General features: G+C 40.6%; 1 protein-coding gene across 1 annotated transcript in view; it reads left to right on the plus strand.

The window, feature by feature from the left end:
- Positions 1 to 21,517, plus strand: part of KIAA1210 — a 58,343-nt gene extending 36,826 nt beyond the window's left edge. Inside the window, exons 6-12 of the mRNA XM_084869939.1 lie at positions 240 to 386; positions 7,891 to 8,088; positions 10,456 to 10,552; positions 13,441 to 17,196; positions 18,154 to 18,317; positions 19,263 to 19,368; positions 21,043 to 21,517. Coding sequence (XP_084726065.1) covers positions 240 to 386; positions 7,891 to 8,088; positions 10,456 to 10,552; positions 13,441 to 17,196; positions 18,154 to 18,317; positions 19,263 to 19,368; positions 21,043 to 21,218 — 4,644 coding nt within the window. The 3' untranslated portion in view covers positions 21,219 to 21,517. The remainder of the gene's footprint in view (positions 1 to 239; positions 387 to 7,890; positions 8,089 to 10,455; positions 10,553 to 13,440; positions 17,197 to 18,153; positions 18,318 to 19,262; positions 19,369 to 21,042) is intronic.
- The last annotated feature ends 930 nt before the right edge of the window (positions 21,518 to 22,447 follow it).

The following is a 22,447-nucleotide window of genomic DNA, read 5'->3' on the forward strand; positions in this document are numbered from 1 at the left end:
GATTGATTTGGGAGAGGGAGGGAAAGACAGAGAAAAGGCTATTGGTGTGTGAGCTAAGGCTATTGATCTTTCGTTTGAATAGGTGCTAAAAGTGAAAACAGGGAGGTAGAAGATTCTTTGGCATGTTTTTAAACTTTTGGTTCTTAGTCCTTTAACCATTAAGCCATAAGAAAACACCCATAATTCTGAGGAAAGTATCTAAGTTTTAACTTTTTTCCTTTTATACTCCTCCTTAACAGATTCCACCACTGCGAGCACGCCATTCCAACATCGACCTTACACAATCTGACACAATCTCACAGGACTGTGAAGAAATCTTTTCTGATGATGAGTCACCTAAGACCCCAAGAAAGAAGGATTTTCCACCAATGTTGACAATGAAGAAGGTTAGCCCATCCTAAATGGCAGGTTGTGTGAGGGTAGTGGTAGGTGGAGCACAAGTCAGAGGCATAGTTTCTTCTTGAGTTTTATTTTCTCCTGCTGTAGCTCAATACTAGGAAGATTTGGGGAAAGGAGAGGCCATTCTTGGTGTTTTATTTACATGGTGATTTACATTTTCTATCCAGTTCTAAAAGCCAACTAATTAGTCTTTAATTTATAAGCAATAGAAGGCAATATCTGAACAAAATTAGTTTCCAGATGTTTTCAGTTATTTCAGGAAGAAAACAATGGAGATTTTGATGGAAGTAAAGCCTCTACAGATTTAAATTCCAAAATCTTAAGGTTAGAGAATGTAGTATTATTTGAGAGACATATACCCATATGAAAAAATTCATTTGACATATGAGAGGGCATGCATGTGTATTTCATATATCTAAGTTTGTCGATCAAATAATATTCATCAACAATTGGAATATGAATAGATTGTGCCCATATCAACATTTCTATTCTCAAACTAATACATAGTTAATTTAATTGTTTGTTATTGAACTTGAGAGGGCATTTAAAGTGAAGTAGAATTTTAAACAATTAACATTGGGAACTAAAAAGTAAACAGAAAGGTAATTTATAATGAATATAATTGGCCAGTCAGCAAAAACCTATGTTTTGATGTTAAAAGATTCTATAGAGAGACGTAGCCTTCAGTTAGATATGTCAACCAAACCAAACCAAACCAAACAAAATACCAATTAGGTTAGGACCAAAGGTAAAGCACAGACTGGCATGGATGCTCACTGATTCATGGATTTAGGCTATGATTATAAGTTGTTTTTTTCCTGCAGAATACAGGAAATCAGATGACTTAGGACATTTAGTCTGAATTGCTGGAAGGATTGAATTAGATAATTTTTAAAAAATAGATTTTATTGATATTTTACAGAGAGGAGGAAGGGAGAGAGATAGAGAGCTAGAAACGTCGATGAGAGAGAAACATCGACCAGCTGCCTTTTGCACACCCCCTACCGGGGATGTGCCCGCAACCAATGTACATGCCCTTGACCAGAATCGAACGTGGGACCATTCAGTCTGCAGACCAACGCTCTACCACTGAGCCAAACTGGTTTCGGCAGATAATTTTTATTGAAGTAAAATTCACATAACAATTTTTAAAAAATAAATCTTTATTGTTCATATTATTACAAATGTTCCTCTTCCCCCGCCCCCACCCATTGCTCTCCTCCACCAGGTTCCCACCGCACCCTCTGTCCTTTCCCCACCCCCCATTGTCCTCATCCATAGGTGCACAGTTTATGTTCAGTCTCTTCCAACATCCCCCTCTCCCCTTTTCCCCAAGAATCGTCAGCTCACTCCCCTTCCATACCTCTGATTCTATTATATTCACCAGTTAATATTGTTCATCAGTTTTTTTTAATTCCCATGGTTTTTAGATTCACTTGTTGATATTTATGTATTTGTTGTTCATAATTTTTATCTTTATTTACTTTCTTTTCCGAAAGAACCCCCTTCAGCAATTCATATAATTCTGGTTTGGTGGTGATGAACTCCTTTAGTTTTTTGTTTTTGTTTGTTTTTTTGTTTTTTAGTGAAACTCTTTATCTGGCCTTCGATTCTGAGTGATAGCTTTGCCGGGTAGATTATTTTTGGCTGTAGGTTCTTATTATTCATCACCTTGAATATTTCTTGCCATTCCCGTCTGGCCTGCATGGTTTCTGTTGAGAAATCAGCTGACAATCGTATAGGTGCTCCTTTATAGGTAACTACCTGCTTTGCTCTTGTTACTTTTAATATTCTCTCTTTGTCTTTTGCTCTTGGAATTTTAATTATGATTTGTCTTGGTGTGGTCTTCTTTGGATTCCTTTTGTTTGAAGTTCTGTGTGCTTCCTGGACTTGTAAGTTTAATTCTTTCACCAGGTGGGGGAAGTTTTCTGTCACTATTTCTTTCAATATGTTTTTGATATCTTGCTCTCTGTCATCTTCTGGGACCCCCATAATTCTGATGTTGGTTTGCTTGAAGTTGTCCCAGAGGTTTCTTATATTATCTTCAATTTTCTGGATTCTCTTGCCTTCTTGCTTCTGCGGAGAAGTGTCTTCTGGCTCTTTATGTTCCAAATCTTTGACTTGATTCTTGTGATTTTCCATTCTGTTTTTAGGACTCTGTATAATATTTTTTATTTCAGACAATGTATTCTTTATTTCTTGTTGATCCCTTATCATTTCTTGTTGATTCCTTATTAATTCTAGTTGATCCCTTTTCATATCCTCATAGGTCTTATTGCCCTTTTCTAGAAAATTCTTGAAAAACCTTATAAGCGTAGATTTGAACTCTATATCCAGTCGCTTTTTGTCCTCCATTTCTTTCGTTTGTGATCTATTTTCTTGTCTTGGCATTTTTGCAGCTTCCCTGAGTTGGTAGCCTTAAAAGTCTCTGTGTTCTGCTTGGATGGGGCGGGGTTTCAGGGTGGAGCCTACAGCCTTGGCTTCTGTCAGCCACGCCCTATGCAGCTCCTGAGCGTCAGTATTCCCCAGGGTCCTTTAGTACTCGCTGCAAGCACCTCTGAGAGAAAGGTGCCCTCGATTTTCGCCTGCTACCAAACAGTCTAGGCTCTCCCCTGATGAGCCCGGAACTGGGGTTTAGTTCAGTTGGAAGTGGAATTGGAGGTGGCGTTCAGAGCAGTCTGGAGCTTTTTTCTCCTTCCCACCAGGGCAATCCAGTGGCACAGGCAACCGCCCGTTCTCTGCCCGCAATGTGAATGCCTCTGAACCTCCTTTCGCCGCTACCCCGGGGTTCCGCCTTACAGCCCAGCTCCCTCTGGATGAGCCTGGGTCCCCGGGGTCTGGCCTAGAACTGGGGTTCAGCGCAGTCGGAACTGGGGCCCAGCACAGTCTGGAGCCTTTGTCTCTTTCAGATGAACCTTAAAAACATTATGCTAAGTGAAACAAGCCAGACACAAAAGACTACATACTGTATGATTACATTTATATGAAGTATGCAGAATTGACAAATCCAGAGAGGAGGGAATCTGGCAGCAGAGTCAACAGTCCATCCTCTGTGCGCAATGTGCATGCCTCTGGGAGCTCTGTCTTTTGCCACTCCCCTGGGATTCTGCCTCTCAGCCCCGGCTCCCTCTGTTTGAGCCTGGGTCCCCAGGGTCTGGCCTAGAACTGGGGTTTAGCGCTATCAGGTCTGGGGTTCAGCACAGTCTGGAGCTTTTATCTCCTTCCCGCTAGGGAACGCCAGCCAGGCACTCCGCCGCCCCTCCTCTCCGGCTCCGTCCTCTCTTTGCACGCTGCGTGTCTCAGTACCTTAGGTTTTTACAGCTCCTCCACTCTTTCCTCTGGTTTTCTCCTTGCTTCTCATTGTAGAATTTCCAGTCAGTTGACTTTCCTGTAGTTCTGGGTAATATCCATTTTATATTTTAGTTGTATTTTATTGAAATTGTTGTGTGCGGCTGTGGCTAGGTGTTTACCTTTGCAGCCATCTTGGATTCTCCCACATAACAATTTTTCATATTAAAGTTGTATGATCCCTTGGCTTTTTTTTTTTTTTAAAGTAAAGTGAATAGATTTAAAAATATATATATATATATTTTATTGATTTTTTACAGAGAAGAAGAAATAGGGATAGAGAGTCAGAAACATCGACGACAGAGAATCATCGATCAGCTGCCTCCTGCACACCCCCCACTGGGGATGTGCCCGCAACCAAGGTACATGCCCTTGACCGGAATTGAACCTGGGATCTTTCGGTCCCCAGGCCAACGCTCTATCCACTGAGCAAAACCGGTTTCGGCTGATGCCTTGGCTTTAAGTATATTCACAACATTGTGCACCTATCACCACTATCTAGTTCCAAAATAGTTTGTTTCCCCCAAATGGAAGCCCCATACTTATTAAACAGCCACTCATCATTCTTCCCTCCTCTCTGGATTTGTCAATTCTGCATACTTCATATAAATGTAATCATACAGTATGTAGTCTTTTGTGTCTGGCTTGTTTCACTTAGCATAATGTTTTTAAGGTTCATCCATATTATAGCACACTAGAGGCCAGGTGCACAAAATTCATGCATGAGGTGGGTCCTTCAGCTCAGCTTGCACCCTCTCCTAATCCGGAACCCCTCAGGGGATATCTGACTGCTGGTGTTTAGGACCGATCCTGCAGGGATCCCTGAGGTATCAGGCCTAAACTGGCAGTCAGACATCCCTCTTACCATTTGGGACTGCTGGCTCCTAACTGCTCACCAGCCTGCCTGCCTGATTGTCCCTAAGCCCTCTTCCTGCCTGATCTCTCCTAACCACTCTGCCTGCCTGCCTGATCACCCCTAATTGCCTCTGCCTCGGTCCCTGTTACTGTGGCTTCTTCCGGAAGGATGTCTGGAAGGTCCTTCGGCTGTCCGGTCTAATTAGCATATTACACTTTTATTATTATTGATATGAATACTTAAGTCCTTTTTATGTCTGGGTAATATTCTACTGTATGGATGTACCATGTTTTGTTTAGCTATTCATCTATATCTGCATACTGGTTATTATAAATATTGCTGCTGTGAACATTCATGTATATGTTTTTGTTTAAACACCTGTTTTCAATTATTTTGGGTATATACCTCAGAGTGGAATTGCTGGGTCATATGGTAAGTCTATGTTCAACTTTTTGAGGAGCCATTAAACGATTTTCCCTAGCAGCTACCCAGCAGCTATGGATGAGGGTTCCAATATATCTACATGCTGGGCAACTTTTTTCATTTCCCTTTTCTAAAAAAAAAAAAAAAAAAAAAAAAAAAAAAAAAAAAAAAAGAAAGAAAGAAAAAAGAAAAAAATAGTCATTCTACTGAGTGTGAAGTGGTATCTCATTGTGGTTTGATTTACATTTCTCTAGTGACTAATAATGTTAAATGTTTTTTGATGTGCTTATTGACCATTTGTGTATCTTCTTTAGAGAAATGCCTATTCAAGTTCTTTGCCCATTTTAGATTTTGTTGTTGTTGTTGAGTTGTAAGAATTCTTTATATATTCTGGATAGTAGACTCTTACCAGATATATAATTTGCAAGTATTTCCTCCTATTCTGTGAGTTGTCTTTAAACTCTATTCAAGAGAACAAAATTGGTCAAAATTTTAAACATTTTGATAAGGTTTAATTTATTCCTTTTTTGTCTTTTGGTACTTATGCTTTTGTGTCATATCTAAGAAACCATTGCCAAATCTAATCATGAAGGTTTACCTGGATGTTTTCTTCTAAGACTTTTAGCTCTTATTTTTAGGTCTCTAATCCATTTTGAGTTATTTATATATGGTGTAAAATATGGTCTACATAACTTCATTATTTTGCATATGGCTGTCCAGTTATCCCAGCACCATTTGTTGAACAGTCTATTCTTCCTTCCATTTAATGGTCTTGTTACCCTTGGTGCAAATCAGTAGATGAATGGGTTTATTTCTGGGCTCTCAGTTCTGTTCCATTCCTTATGCTAGTACTATGCTGTTCTGATTACTGTAGCTTTGTAGTAGTAAGTTTTAACATTTATTTTATTTTTAATTTAAAATTTTTATTGATGAGATAGATGGGGAGAAGAGAGAGAGAGAGAGAGAGAGAGAGAGAGAGAGAGAGAGAGAGAGAGAGAGAGAGAGAGAGAGACTTGTTGTTCCACTTATTTATGCATTTATTGGTTGATTCTTGTATGTGCTCTAACTGGGGATCAAAACCATAACTTTGTATCATGATGATGCTCTATCCAATTGAGCTATCTGGCCAGGGCCAGGTGTATTGTTGACTGAACTATATTATTTTACTGGGTCTAGAAACATGACAGAAGGAGGAAAATACTAAAATGTGTTTTATTTTTCCAAAGAGCAGCCTTACTCCAATTAACCACAAAGGAGTGTCCAGCACCCCTATCAATCAGTGCTATGGACCTCTTCCCCTAGCCTAAGGCCTAATCCTGATTCCTCCCCCAGAAAGATTCTAGGTTAGTAGGCACCAGGCCTGGCACATCTCACAGATGTTGAGGTGAAAGGACCTTATTTAACTCTATCTATTAACCAGAAGTTTTCTGTGCCAACCTCCCTCAAAAACGCAGGAGAAAGAATGAAAACATTTGACATTGGGTACATGGAGGGTGTGTTGGTTCTCAGCATGCAAGTTGGGAGGAGGTGTGGGGAAGGAAAAGTAGAGAAAGGAATCCCATTTCCTTCCCTCAGTTTTCTTTCAGAAACCTGTCAAAAAAGGATTCATTTTGCTTTCCTGAATATCTCATAAAATCCTATGGTTGGCTCCTGTGGTAACTTTTCTAGGTTTCTCCTAACCAATATGGCTGAGGGAAAAGGTAAGGCCTTAGAAAGAGCCCTACTTCCTAAAGGGATTTCAGATATTTCTGGTTCCTGTTTTAAGGGAACTGGTGGTTAAGCACCTGATCTTTAAAGGGGCTTCTGCTAACACAAATATCTGGAGATTCTTAGGAACAAGAGGTTCTCTGGGGTGTATTTTTGAGGTGTGAAAAATGCTATGTCAGGAATCCCAGGGGATACTTTTTTGAAGCTCCTATAGAGAAACCCAACTGGGAGCTCCAGGATCAGATAGTTTGCAGAGGTGGAAGCCAGCCATAATGAGGACAAGGTAGCATGCTCCATATCCACACCATTGGGGGTGGGAGCACTCAGTTTCTGAGGGTGTTCCCATTAGTCTTGTATCCATGAACAGTAATATAAGTAAAGGTGGTGTGTTGTTTATGTAAAGTTAGCTTACAGGCAAGCCCTCTTCCTGTCTTATTTTCTTCCCTCCACTGAGCCCTCTTTAAAAAAAAAAATAAAATATATATATATATATATATATATATATATATATATATATATATATATATATATATATAATTGATTTTTTACAGAGAGTAATTGAGAGAGATAGTTAGAAATATCAATCAGCTGCCTCCTGCACACTCCCCACTGGGGATGTGCCCGCAACCAAGGTACATGCCCTTGACCGGAATCGAACCTGGGACCTTTCAGTCCACAGGCCATGCTCTATCCACTGAGCCAAACCAGTTTTGGCATCCAATGAGCCCTCTTATAGAGAAATGAATGCTGATGGGTTTTACTGACACAGATTGTGCCTTCATCCCAATCAGCCCCTCCTGTTAATAAAATAGGAGCACAGGACAAGAGAACATGCACACCCTGTCACCTTGTAAACTCCATTAAGTGGTTGGACTCCTATCCAAAGGGCAAAGAGGAGCCACTGAATACTTTCTAAGCAGAGACGCAACCTGAACTTCTTGTTTCTTGTTTTCACCTACCAGGAAACAATCAGAAATTGTGTCCCTTGCCACTAATGAGCCTATTGACCTGAAGTGTCAATATTACTGTAGTAAAAAGGGACAATTGTTCATGAAGGATTTCTGCTTTAGGAATTCTTCAACCAGAGGGATGTCCAACTTTGGAGACCAGTGATAGCGTACAGAATTGACTCGTTTCTTTTCTTCCACTTTCTTCAGAGCTCCTTTGAGCCCCCATCTATACCCATGCGTACACAGTCCTTGACAACAATTGCCACGCTCACCTCTCCCAGCAGCCCCCAGCTATCCGTTAGTTTCAGCACCCCAGCTACCTCCCAGGGCTGTTTGGATTCTTCAGCTGCTCGACACAAGATGGCTTTAAACCCCCGAAAACAAAAGAAGTACCTTCAAGCGACTGTAAGTCCTTCAAGAGGCCTGGGAATAAACTCCTATGTGATTAAGGATGAGTTCCAAACTTTGCAAACTGCACCTAGGGAAGTGGTATGATTTGGAGGATCCATAGCCTAAATTGGGGTGGTGAAGTCGAGGGCACTGTCCTAGGATTGACACTCCCAGAGAGGTGACCAAACTTAAATCTAGTGATTGAGATGTCCTATGCATGTGGAACTTACATAAAAGAGACTGAAGAAAATAGAAGCAATAACCTAAATTCCTAGAAACTGCTTGTATTAGCATTAGCATCAGGAATTCACTCAACCCTCTTTGTAGAGGATATTCAACCATAGCCCAAAATTATGTTTCTTTTAATTATTAATCAAGTAAGACCTATGTGTTACAAATTGCAGCACTGTTCCACTCATTGGGACAACTCCAAGCATTCAAAACTCATCTATTAACCTAAACCCCCAAAGATCTCTCAGTATCACATTGATGTCACAAATTACTGTTTTATGACTTTCAAGCAGGTAGAGCTACACTTAGTGAGCCAATTCTGTTAAAAACATGGCCACAGATCAGATTCAGAGATCTGACAGTAAGGAAAAGTATCAATTGATAGCAGAGAGGGGCCATTTAGTATAGGGATCAAGAACCTTTCCCACCTTTATAAGTCCCTCAGGGCCACACTGTATCATAATCCAATGTAATAGGTCATGTTCATTATTTGCCCAAGTCATCAAGAAAAGTTAAACCATGTTCCCTCATCTCTGTTTAGGAAGGTAGGGAAGTAATGTCTTTGGGAAAGATTTTTACTAAAAGCTAAGAATTAAAATATGCTAATGTTTATAAGGATATGCAGTTAGCTGGAAGATGGATTCACTTAGGTCCAACACCTAATTTCTCAGTGACTGTGGGCTGTAAGTAAAGGGCTGTAAATCAAAGCTGAAAGAGTCTAAGTGATTTCATAGTTTTAATTTTTTACAGGAAGGAAATTAAAGGACAAATAGTTGCCCAAGGTCAAACACCTGATTGGTGGCAGATCTAAGGCCAGAACTTAGTCTTTTGACTTCCAATCCAGTACTCTTTTTACGCCACCATGTTGCTTCTTGATTAGACATCTCAATTTAGCTTTAGAAAAAGAACAAATACAACTTGAAAGAATAGTAGGCAGGGTAGCAGGTCCCCCTGGGCCTCTGGTGGACCTGAGAGAATTTCCTTGGTTCAGTGTCAAGCAGAGGATGACCAATTTCTATGCACTAAACCCTGTATATGCATTATCATCATGACACTTCACAAACCTGGGAGATGGGGACTGTTGGTTAAGGGAAACTTAGTGTGACCCTTCTGACTTCCTTCTGCATCGCCTAATTGAGGAAAGACCTGGGTATCACTCTTTTAAAAGGCTAGAACATCTACTTCTTTCTTGTGACTTTCTACCTGATACTCAAATGAATATAAAAGGGTACAGGATCATATATGACACAGAAACTGCTGCCACTTACTCCCTGCTTTAGAATTTCTTAGGTCTTCAAGTCCCATAGGAGGTTTCCCTTATCTCTAATTTATAGATGTGAACACGGAGATTTAGATAATAACTTGCCCAGGGATCTATAGAGCGCAAATGATGGAGCAGAGATTTGAACCCAGGTCTCTCTGACCACATTTACTCAGAAGTAATTTTGAGCTGTGCCTGAATAGGCATGTCAAGTGGGAACATAAAAAGTTGTATTTTTGTCTTTAGATGCATGTCATAAAGGCTTATGTTAAGCAAATCCTGACACTACTCTGACAGATCTACAGCTGCACTGTAATTATCTGAAAACCTCGTTTATTCTCAACCAATTTTAACCCCTTCAGTATAAATGCTGAACATCTTTTTCTCTCTTCCTTCCCAACAAAACCCTGATCCTCTTTCTTCTTTTGAGCTGGAAAGACATAATTCATGTTCGCACTAAATTCCTTTGGGATGAAAAAGCCAAACAGGATTTGAATTTGGCTCCCAGGTGTGATGAAGCAAATTTAATAATTTCAATGTTGCCAAGAATATGATTGTTGTCAGGCACAGCACCCCATTTTCAGATTTATTGCCCAGCAGTGTGTTTCAGTGGTTTCCGGGGTATTTTAGAAAGTTCTCTATAGCATATCTCTCAGAGATTATAAGCTTCAAATGTAGGTGAACCACTTCTAATAGGTAAAATGATCACCAGGTGATGAATGCCATTGGAAATAATTTTCATTGTTAATGGTATTGTTGTGTTCCCATCAGAGCCATTTGGATATCAGAGATTTTTTTTTTTTTTTCTGATCCCCGCTTCCCCATTTGGCAATCATGCAGGGATGGGTGAGCACTTTAGTCTGATTCGAGCTCTTTCTTCTCTCTTTTAGATGAAGTCAAAGCATGAGGATCCAGGCCTTCCACTGGTTTCTGGAGAGAACACCAAACCAAAAGCAGTTACCCAAAAGAAGCTCAAAGACATTGCAGGTTGGCACACTTCACCCTCACCCAGAATCATGTACTATGAGCTTAATTGCACAGTGCTATGTGATGGGAGTTATCCAGGCCAGCTGTCCATGGTCCTCAGAGAGCTTTCAATTTAAGATGCATACTAATGTGGTCCAGGTTTCTCCATCTACTGCTTAACTAATACAATTGTCACTTGCAGGGGATTTAGGTAAAGGCTCATACTGATCCCTCTTTTGTCTAAATGAATTTACAACCAGAGGTGTTTTGTGTTTGTGCGTTTCTTCAATCCTCTCTAACTCTACATGCTGAGTTTCTTAGTGAGCCCAGATATTTGAGAGCAGCCAATAATTTCCCTTCAGCATTCCCCCTCAGCAACAGAACCAGATAATAATTACAGAATTGGCCTAAAACTAGTTTTTAAAAATATATTTTTATTGATTACAGAGAGGAAAGGAGGGAGAGAGAGATAGAAACATCAATAATAAGAGAGAATCACTGATTGACTACCTTCTGCACTCCTCACACTGGGAATCGAACCTGCAACCCAGGCATGTGTCCTGAATGGGAATTGAGCTACGACCTCCTGGTTTATAGATTGATGCTCAACCACTGAACTATGTCAGCCAGGCCCAAAACCAGTGTTTTAAAGTTGCTTTTCTCTTCCTGTAGAGCAGTGGTTCTCAACGTGGGGTACATGCCCCACAGGGGGGCAATTTGATTTTAAAGGGGGCAATTTGATTTTTAAGAGGGGAAATTTGATTTTTAAGAGGGGAAGTTATTAACAGTGAACATTTTCATTTCTTATGGTTCTAGGGGCTTCATATACAGTATATAAATATATATTGTGACATATTTATGCATTTCAGTTCTATATTGTATGTTTTGAAACTTTATTTGCTGTTTTTTCATATCACTTCATATTATTATAATTTTAAACAATTTCTTAATGATTTCTTCCTCAGTACTTCAACTGTTCTTTTGTTCTTTTATTTTTCTCTTTCGTGGATGTCATGTTCTTTGGAAGCTTGTTTAAACCAAGTTAATGGCCTTATAGACTTCCTCCACATGAAAAGAAGTTCACTTTTTGAATAATAAAAATTACATGTCATGGGGAGGGGCATCAGGATTTTAGAGATGCCTAGGTGGGGCATGGCCAAAAAAAGGTTGGGAACCACTGCTGTAGAGAAAAAAGGTCTTGCATTAACAGTGAGACCAGTTTCCATATCCATGGGCTAAGAGGGCTAGGGCAGCTGCAGACAGATGTCTTTTATAGCTGACACCCATCAAATCCCCAAATAATACCATGGGAGTGAAAATCTCTCTGTGTGTATATGTGGATGTTGGCTCCAGCTGATGGCAACCTAATTTCAAGCAATACTTGATAAAACTAAACCTCAGTTCCATAAATTAAGTCAAAAAATATTTCATGTTTTTCCACAAAAGAGTTCAAAGATAGGATATTCCTAAACAAAATTTTTTATGAAAACTAACAAAATTGTTCTGCAGAGAGAAACAGAGAGAAAGAACTTAGTAATTCATTTTTACTTTCCTTTTATTGTTTTTTTTTCATATTTACTTTTAATATTTGTCCTTTTATGCACAGAGGATAGAACTGACTCAGTGTCCATGGGGGCAGATACTGATTGTATTTCCACATAATGGGAATAGTTTGGAGTGCATCCAGCTACCCTCAGTGCTGTATGCTGGATATGAAGCCAACAGGTGGAGCTAGGGATGCAGTATATGATGGGGGAGGGAAGGCAGTGAGGGCCCTTCCACATGGGTATCAAGCTGAGTTCCTTAGTAAAAAAAATACAGTGAGGAGCTCAGCTGGTGTAGTTCAGTGGTTAAGCATTGACCCAGGAACCAAGAGGTCACAGGTTCGATTCTCAGTCAGTGCACATGCCCAGATTGCAGGCTCAATTCCCAGTAGGGGGTGTGCAGGAGGCAGCAGATTGATGATATTTCTCATCTAGTTGATGTTTCTATCTCTTTATCCCTCTCTCTAAAAATCAATAAAAACATATTTTAAAAGAATAGAGAGAGGAGAGATCTGTACAACTGTTGCATTGTGCTTGGCCGGAAGCCTGTGGACTAATGCAATTAAGGCTTGCAAGAATTTTTTTGCATGTATATTATGTCAGATTAATTTAATACAAGGGAGTAGCCCTGACTGGTGTGGCTCAGTTGGTAGGAGTGTTGTTCTATCCATTGAAAGGTCCTGGGTTCCATTCCCGGTCAGGACATATGCCTAGATTGGAGGTTTGATTTCCGGCCCTGGTCAGGGTGCATGCTGGAGGCAACCAATCAATGTCTCTTTATTCTCTCTCTCTCTCTCTCTCTCTCTCTCTCTCTCTCTCTCAAAAAAAAAATCAATGAAAATGTCCTCAGGTGAGGATTTACAAACAAAAACCAAGAGAGTAGGAAACAGAAGAAAAGGGAGCTATAAATTTACCTCCGGATAACCCCTGCTCACAGCGTTCCTAAATAAATAAATAAATAAATAAATAAATAATAATAATAAAGCATTACCTGCTATTATATGAAAATTAAGTAGAAAATACAAATACTAATTAGGAAGTAAAATTTCCCCTTGCCTTGCCTCAGTTGGTTTCCTAAAAGATAATCATTGCCGCAGGTTCAAAACTTGTTTGTTTATGTGTCTCACTCCTAATGGTGGGCAAGACTCTTGATATAATGGTAATGAGCCAACCTTTGAATCAGTTCATAAAATTGGGATTTTACTTCACTTTTAGTGACCAGTTGCTCTAGCTTCTGAATAGTTACTTCTTAATGCTAGAAAACTCAATACCAAATAGGTACCCATTAGGCCAAGGCAAATTGTTCTTATTTTAGGAAGTCAAAAGCACACATATTTTTCTTTTTCTTATTTCTATCTGGTACAGGTCCCTCAAGTCAGGAACAGAGCATCAAAACTGAGATTTATAAGACAACAGACCAGGCTGCAAATGCAGATGCTGCTGAGAGTCAGGGCTACTCATGGTCGGCAGCATATGGAAAACGACGTGGAAAAAAAGAAGCAAGTGTTTCAGAAAAGAATGAGTGTGGATCCAAAGGAAGGAGCTTTAAACAGCCTAGTCGAGGGCGTGGCTTAGGTAATAGAGCTGGGTACCCATCTGCCAACAAGATTGCCAGGGATAGCCCTTTCTGCCGTTTTTCCTTGGAGACACAAGTCATGAAGCAGCCCAGAGTTCCACAAGTAGAAAATATTACTCCTCAGGAGTTGCTTTTAGATGAAAATGACATGAGAAGGAGACTGACTGGTTTAGATTTTAAAACCAGAAAAGCATCAATGTCATATATCAGACCTAATGACAGGAAAGAGTCCATGGTGAGTGGTCCATCACAATACCTTGAGGATGAGGCTTCTGGGACTAAGAAGTCAGATAACATAACTTCTCTTTCATCAATGGTGGAAAACTCTTCAAAAAGCCAAGAAGATACCATATTCTCAGTGGCAGGGGAGGCTCAGGTGCATATGGATCCCTCTCATATTCAGTCAGAAGAGGAAGAAGCTTCCAGCTTTGATTCAAAAAGTGACCAATTTGAAATGAAGTCAGCTCAGGATAGCTCAACCATCTGCAAGGAAAAGCCTTCTGGAAATGTCATCCAGGCCTTTCCAACATGTGTTTCGGATAAGGCAAGTGCTTTGACAGAGGGAGGAATTTCTGTAGAGAAGATGCCTCCCAAAAGCCTTTCCCAATCTTTGGGGAAGCCGGAAGCTGAAGGAGCCTTCTTAGATTCAGACAGTATTTCAGAGGTGGAAAGTGGTTCTGATCAACAGCTGTCTCCTGGATACGTTTCCCAGTCTCTGAGGAAGCCCAAAGATGAAGAATTGCTCTCAGATTTAGAGAGTGCTTCTTCAGAGAAGGGCAGTGGTTCTGAACAGGAGCCGGATCCCAAATATTCGTTTCAGCCCGTGAAGTCCAAAGATGATCAAGAAGCCTTCCCAGATTCAAACAGTGTTGTTGGGAACTTGTGCAATTCTCACGAGCAGCTGGCTGCCAGGTGTGCTTCCCAGACTTTGGAGGAACCTGAGGACAAAGTGCCCACAGAATCAAATAGTAATTCTGCAAAATACAGTAATCCTAAGGATTTGAGCAGTTCCGAGGGAGATATGCCTCCCAAACGTCCTTCCCCGGTGTTGGAAATGCCCACAGCCCAAAAGGAAATCTTGGTTTCAAAGAAGACACTTCAGGAGTCAGTTGTATCTATGGAGCAGACTCCTCCCAGAAACCTTCCTCAGCCCTCTGTGAAGCCATCTGTTCAGCAGCAACTCTCCTCAGATTCAGAGAATGCTTTTTCAGAATGGGTGTCAACACCTCCCATGAACTTTTTCCATTCTTGGCTGAGCCCTGAATCTGAGGAACAAGCCTCTGCAGGTCAAGCAAGTATTGCTCCTGAGTGGGGCATTTTTATGGAGCCACTGCCTCCCAGAAAGCATTCAAGGCGCCTGATGAAGCATAAAATTGAGCAACCAATCTCCTCAAGTCCAGAAATTGCTATTATTGAAGGGACCACTTCTACGGAGCTAAAGCCTTCAAGAAATAATTTTCAGCTTCCAGTGAAACCAATAGCTGAACAAGAAATCTCTGCAGGTCCAGAGAGCACAGCTGTTAAGGGGAGCATTTCTATGGAGCCTCCTTCTCCTAACATTTTAGCCCAGCCCAGGATGAACCCAGCAATTGAACAAAGTGTGTTCTTAAGTTCAGAGGGTGCTGGTAGGATCATTTTAATGGAGTCAAAATTCCCTGATTGCTTAACAAATCCTCAAGACAAGCATGTCTTCTTAGAGAACACTGCTTGTAATAAGGACATATTTGTGGAACCCCTGTATCCAAACTTCCCTGGTTATCCACAGACTATTTCCAGTGACCCAGGGAGTGCGTTCACAGGATGGAGTAATCCTGTGGTGCCTCCCAGACACACAAAGGGCTCCTGGGTGATCACCAGCTTTGAACAACAACCATCTGCAAGTCCAGGGAGCACTGCTGTGGAGTGGGGAAATCCTAGAGAGCCACTACCTCCCCAAATGCCTTCTCAGTCCCTAAGAAGACCAGTTGCTGAGCAAGAAGTCTCAGGTTTGATAAGTGCTCCTAAAGAATGGAGTGGTCTTGTGCAGCGGAAGCCTTCTCCATATATTTTGCAGCCCTGGGCAAGCCCTAAATTTGAGCAAAAAACCTATGTAGGTTCAGAGACTCTGCCTCCCAGAAAGCCTTCACAGCATCAGATGAAATCAGTAGTCAACCAACCAACCTCTGCAGGTCCAAAGAGTGTTGCCATTGAGGGAGACAGTTCTACAGAGCAGCTGCCTCCCAGACATTGGTCCATTGTGAGACATAAAATCCAGAAAATGATGCCAACTTCTGAGAATGCTGCTGTTGGGTGCATTTCTGAGAGGCCACTGCCTATCGAATATCCCACCCACTTCTCAAAGCCTAACATTCAAGAAATATCCTTACATACAGAGAACCCTGCTGTTGAAGGAAGCATGTCTAAGAAGTCACTGCATACCAAGTGTCCTTCTCAGTCATTTGTGAAATTTATGGCACAGCATGTCTTTTCGGAGAGCCCTAATGTGGAGGAGCAGGTTTATGTGGATCCTCTGTCTTCTAATCAACCTTCCAAATATTTGTTGAGATCTACAGTTGAGCACCAAGCTTTCTCAGGTTGTGAGAGTGCTGATATCGAGGGAGGCATTTCTTCAAAGCTGCTGCCTACGAAATGCCCTTCACAGTCCTTGGGGAGGCCTGAAGACCCATATTCAGAAAATGCTCCTGTTAAGTGTAGCTATCCTCAAGAGCAGCTGCTTCCTGGATACCTTTCCCAGGTAAGGGGGAAGCTTAAGTATGAGCAAGAAGTATCCTCAGTTTCTGAGAGCTCTCTTAAAGAATGGAAGAGTTCTGAAGAGCAGCTGCCTTCCAAATGCCTTATCCAAGCTGAGGATGGGGCTGAATTCCAGCCACAGATTTCTTCAACAGGCTCAGTGAGTGTACCTGTAGAGAGGAGTAGTGCTGAGAATCGTCTGCCTGCCAGACACCCTTTCCAGGCTTTTACAGAACCTCAATGTAAGTACCAAGTTTATTCAAGTTCCACGAGTGCTGCTGCCAAGGGAGCCATTTTTGAGAGCAATCCTAGCAGCTGGTCCCTCCCAAGAGGTCCAGCTTCTCCAAGCAAAACTAGGGGACACAGCCAAGACTCTGAAGATCTCTTTAAGGACATCTCAACTCCTGCTACCAAACCTGTGAAGTTCACCCTTGCTCCTGCCTGGCCACCAATCACTTCTGGGGACACTTACTCTAAGGAGGATGTTCTTGAGAGTAGTGATCAAAATAACGACTATTCAAATTTATCCACCAGTGAGGCTGATGTTGAAAACCTCTTTGGAGTTCGACTGAAAAGGATCCCTTCCTCACAGAAGTACAAGAGTAATGAACAAAACAATTCTACCACGCTTCCTTCACTCTCCTTGGGCCCAGTTTCATCTTACACAGATAGAGAACCACAAATCAGAAGTGCTTCCCAGGGGCTCCTGGGCATCACCAAGAACGTTACCACAACATCTGATGTTGCAGAGAAGCAAAAGAGCAAGCCCAAATCTGACAGCATGCCCAAGAAGAAACCTGATTACAAGATCCCAGGTGAGACTATCTTTCCAGATGACAGTTAGGTACCAAGTGGAGGGAAGAACTGTAAATCAAAGTCTTGAAAAGGGAGAAATCTGTTATAGCCTTGCCTGCTCAGTTTTTTCTTTGATAGGGTTGTCTTGTTGATTTGGGGGCAGGATAGTGCTCCATTCTAGATTAAGGGATTCTCTAATGGACACATGACCATCATCCCATTCCTGCTCTCCCACCCTCTGTACACTTTACATTTGGATGAAATGTTATGATTTTCCCAAAACACTTTTACATGTATTATGCTTCCCCCAACATCATGTGGATTTTTAAAGACAGCTCATTAATAGAGCATTATGTTCAGACTCTCAGCTTGAAATCTTAATTTACTGTAAATGGTTGTACTTCCAGAGCTTCTTCCCTAACCTGAAATGTCTAAGAATCCAGAACTAGGTGATCTTTTGAGCACTAATCTCTCACAAAGTTTTTGCATCTTCAGACTCACCATCACATAGTCTTGTATATGCCTATAACCACACCCATGTACCCTCACACTTGCGTGAGGAACTGTGAAGTAACAAATACTGTAAGCATTTCCTTGGAATTAGAGGAATGACATTAATGGCTAATGGCCTGAACCTCTGGCCTCCTAGGAATTTTTCCAGCCCACCTGGCCACCTTTGTCCTATCATGATTTAGAGGTAGGCAGAGGAATGGACAAGGAAGGAAAAGGTACCAGTAAGAGAACAGTATGTAAACTTTGAAGTACAGCTTTTTATCTATCCAAAGAACTCCGGCCTTACTAGATTGTGGGAGGGTACAAAAGAAGGGGGTTCTTCTTTATGTGATATCTATTTATTTTCATTGGGCAATTCACAAGGATCCCATTGGGACATTATTGTGGGTAGGACCCAGCCTGGATAGGCACTCAAGACTCTGTCTGCCTTGCTTCAGTTCTAACTCCTTTAATTCCCTTCTCAGGAAAGGCTCCTGGTAAACAGTCAGGTTCTGCCACCTCAGAGCCACCTTGGATAACCATGGTCAAGCAAAAGCAGAAGAATTTCCCGACCCAGGTTCCTACAAAAGAGCTGAAAACCAAGAATAAAGCTGGAGCAAAGGCTGGCACTAAAGTGCCTAGAAATGAGGTAGGACCTGGGGCAGCCCACAAAACACTCCCAAAGGTTGCATTGGAATCTTTTTCAGGCATGCAACTTCCCACTTCTTTGGTTGCATTAATCAAGACTCTGCAAAGGAAAAGACTTGCTTTGTACTCAAACAAATGTGCCCCACTTTGTGCTTTTAAAGAGTGTATGAAAGTAATGCATGTGAAAAGATTCTATAAATCAAATCCTGTCCTAAACATTCTAAAGCAGATTCCATGAAATTGGTTGAGAAATAAGGAGAAAGTCATAAAAAATCCTTATGATGGGATAAAAGCTTTTTTTTTTTTTTTTTTTTTATCAATGGGGTGAAAGATGAAGAACTATCCTTACAGATATTTTAGACACACACACACACACACACACACACACACACACACACACACACATTAATTTAGATCAGTATGGAGAGGTTCATTTGAAAAGCTTAAACTGTACAATTTTGAAAAGACCTATGGCTATATTGTTTTCTAGTAATGCAAGGAGTGCAAGTCAGATGTCAACAAGTTTTGCTCAATAGAAATTCTATAGAACTCATTTCAGTTAATTGATAAAACTTTATTATAACCACCACATTCTGCTACCTTGTTGTCAAGTGCTAGGGAAAAGGTAGTTCTCAAGATTAATAATTCTCATGTCATCCTGTTTATACTATTTGTATGAGTAAGACAACCTTTTTTTCTAGATCTGAAAAGTAGTAAACTTGAACCAGCTTAGATTTTGTGAACCTAAATTCTGAACCAAGGTGGCTCTCACTGCTATTTCTTTCCTTGTCTTTTTCTATATCTATCACTCCACATCTTCCCATTTTATTAATTTTGACCTAATAATACCCAGGACAGGGCTTATACCTTGTGATCATCTGAATAAGTAATTTGCTGTTTTCATGTTAGGCCTTACAAGCTTCCTGTTTTTATTTTTGTATTAAAGGGAGCTGACCTTGCAAAACGAAGCCAACAAAGAGAGATTTCTACTTCCAATACCAATAGACAGCAGAAGACGGCACAGATTAAGATACATGTCTCTACCAAAGCAGGTAAAAACACACAACTATCCCCCCCGCCCTAAACATCCCTGGCAGAATGCTGTGAAACTCTTGGATTTTCAAGCTCTGACAATATATATCTTCCCACCCTCAACTTCAAATCAGCTTCATGAGTCTCTCATGGCTCTTCCATTAGATACAGATATTAATTTGTTTTAGGAAAATCCAATCATTATCGCTGTTATAAGTCCAGTGTGTAACTTTCAGAGTAGCTTCCTTTTTTTTTTACCCTACTGAGGAAATTGTGTAGGTACAAAATTATGATCATGTACTAAAATGTTCCTGAGGCTAGTATTTAAGAGGAAAGAACCAAGTTACCTTTCAGTTCATAGCAAAGCAGTGTGTTCTCACTTTCTCTGTTTACAATGAAACTATTAGGAATATTCCATTATAGACTCAATGGTATTGAATTTTTAAAGGGTTGTTTTAGCCCCTCTATCTTCTAAGCAGAGGTATGAGAAGTGGGGAAATGTTGAAAGTGAGGGAAAAAAGTTATGCTGGAATAGAATAGAGTGTGATTTTATCAGCAGAGTTATATGCCAGAGGGTTGTTGTTTGTTTGTTTTTTTCAGCAGGAGCAGGGGCCCGGGACAATGAATTTATACTGAATCATATTTGTCCTTTCCCTTAGTCCCCCTCATGAAGAATTAGACTAGGAATTTGGTAACCCATTGTCTGGCCAGAAAATAGTAGCACCTGACCTGCTCATAGATATTAATAGTCTCATGGGCACTATACTCCTGCCAAGTGGTTCTCAACTCACTGTTTTAGAATCACCTGGTAAGCTTTTAAAAAAAATTACAGATGTTCCTGGCCCCATTTACAGAAATCCTAATTCAGTTAGTTCAGGAAATGACATAAACTTTGGTATTTTTATTTATTTATTTTTAAAGAATAGTTTATTGATTTTTAGAGAGAGAGAGAGAAACATCAACATGAGAATGCAGCATCAATCAGCTGCCTCCTGCATGCCCCTACCAGGGATTAAGCCAGCAACCTAAGCATGTGCCCTGACCAAGAATTGAACTGGCAACCCTTTGGTGCACAGAACGATGCCCAATTAACTGAACCACACTGGCCAGGGCTGGGCCTTTGTATATTTATAAAGCTCTAGGAAATTCTAATGTGTAGCCAGAGTTGAGAACTATTGATTGAGTCTAAGCCACTAAGTTAATCAACCATAAAACAGGATGAAGAAAGGAGTAGAATTGGGGAATAGGGAAATAAGTCTGCTTGGTTAGAGTAGTTGGTAAAGTGATATTTAGCATAGACTTTTACCAGGTGGAGCTACTTTGTCATCATTTATGTTACACAACATTATGGATTAGCGAAAGAAAAATAATACTAGAAATTAAAAAAACTGAAGATACCATATAATATGATTTCTCTCTGATCTCAATTCAAAAGTATAAGCCAATACAGTAATAACCACCCAGACATTGGCAGTTACAGCTGTAAAGTAAGCATTTTCTCTCAGACCTTCCCTTGTCCACATCCCTGTGCCATAGCCATATTGATTTTACCCTTTTGCCATACCACCCATGGCATTGTCCATGCATTAAGTTTTAGAAAACAGAATAAACATGAAATAAGGAAAATTTTATTGTATTCTTTAAACATAGCTCAGTACCTCTGGGTCTTCTTACTGCTTGTGTGTTATTTGCAGTGGTTCCAATAGGATATGAAAATGAGAAGATAATTCAAATGCCTGCCATGAGAAAAGAAACCAGACAATCTTCAGCTCACCCAGCCATGTTCAAAGAGCCAGATGAGCCAATCTGGTTCTCCATGGCCAAGAAGAAAGCCAAAGCATGGAGCCAAATAACAGAAACCATGCAATAAGTAGCTCCTGGGTGGAGTATCAGCATTTCAAATGATAATTGCCAAGAGCTTTATTAATGCTATGCACTGAATTACTTAGAAATGTAACAATTTTTTGATAAGCAAAAAAGCCTTATAACAGGGATTAAAAACTAATAATTATGCGAGGGAAACAAATGCCACAAATGCCTAATGTTTAGTACAGTCATTGCCAGCATCTGAAAACCCAGCATTTCCTCTATAAAAACTATGTAAAAAGTAGAATTTTGAAATCTTTAACGTTGGGCAATGTGCTTTAAAAGGGCAAAAGTAAAAACATTTTGTTGGAACAACTAAGATAGGGATCATTTCCCTTGATCAAATAAATTAATTCTAATGGAAATGTCCAGATGATTTGGCTCAAGGATTGGCTTTTAGGTTTCTGAGCCTAATTAAATGCTTTAGTTTTTGGTTGCTGCTCCAAGCTTTGCAAAGGCCCCTAGAAAAGGTGGTGGAAGTGAAAATCCTGGTCTCCAAGAAAAATTTTGCAAAGCCGATCTCTTTAAAACACCTTCTTTGTATACCTGGGAAATCCCAATGCCTGCAATTTATTCAGAGCTCTCTCTTTACATATTCACCATATCAGTCTGTCACAGGTCTGACAGCCTTGAGTATCTTCCTGTGAGGCAGAATATTGCTTGGAGATTATCATGCTCCTCTGGATAGTTAGTTCACCAGTCTTTGTCTGCTTTCCCCAACACCACTGTGACCCTCTCCAGTTGCTCAGAAGTGTACTAGATATACATATCCTGTTTTTATTGTTGTCAATCCTCACCCAAGGATATTTTCCATTGATTTTTTAGAGTGAAAGGGGTGGGGGAGAGAAAGAGATACTGGTGGTTGCCTCCTGCATATGCCCCTACCAGATAAGGGATGGAGCCTGCAACCGAGGTACATGCCCTTGACCGGAATTCAATCTGAGACCTTTCAGTCCGCAGGCAGACACTCTATATCCACTGAGCCAAAGTGGCTAGGGCCATATCCTGTTTTATAAGCCCTGAAGACCCTGTTGAAATTCCAAGTTCTGTAGATGCCAAAACATATACTTTTAGCCAAAAAGCCTTCCATGAAAGAAGTCTGGGGCCACTTGAGAGATGCCTTACCCCCTGGCTCCAAATTTAAGGTAGAGACCTCTGCATAGCCTCAGAAAACTTTCCCTCAGAAAACTCTGTTTCACAAGATTTTAGCCCAAAGCAAGACTGCCATAGAAC

Source organism: Pipistrellus hanaki, assembly GCF_964339955.1.
Source record: "Pipistrellus hanaki genome assembly, chromosome: X".
Classification (NCBI taxonomy): Eukaryota; Metazoa; Chordata; class Mammalia; order Chiroptera; family Vespertilionidae; genus Pipistrellus; species Pipistrellus hanaki.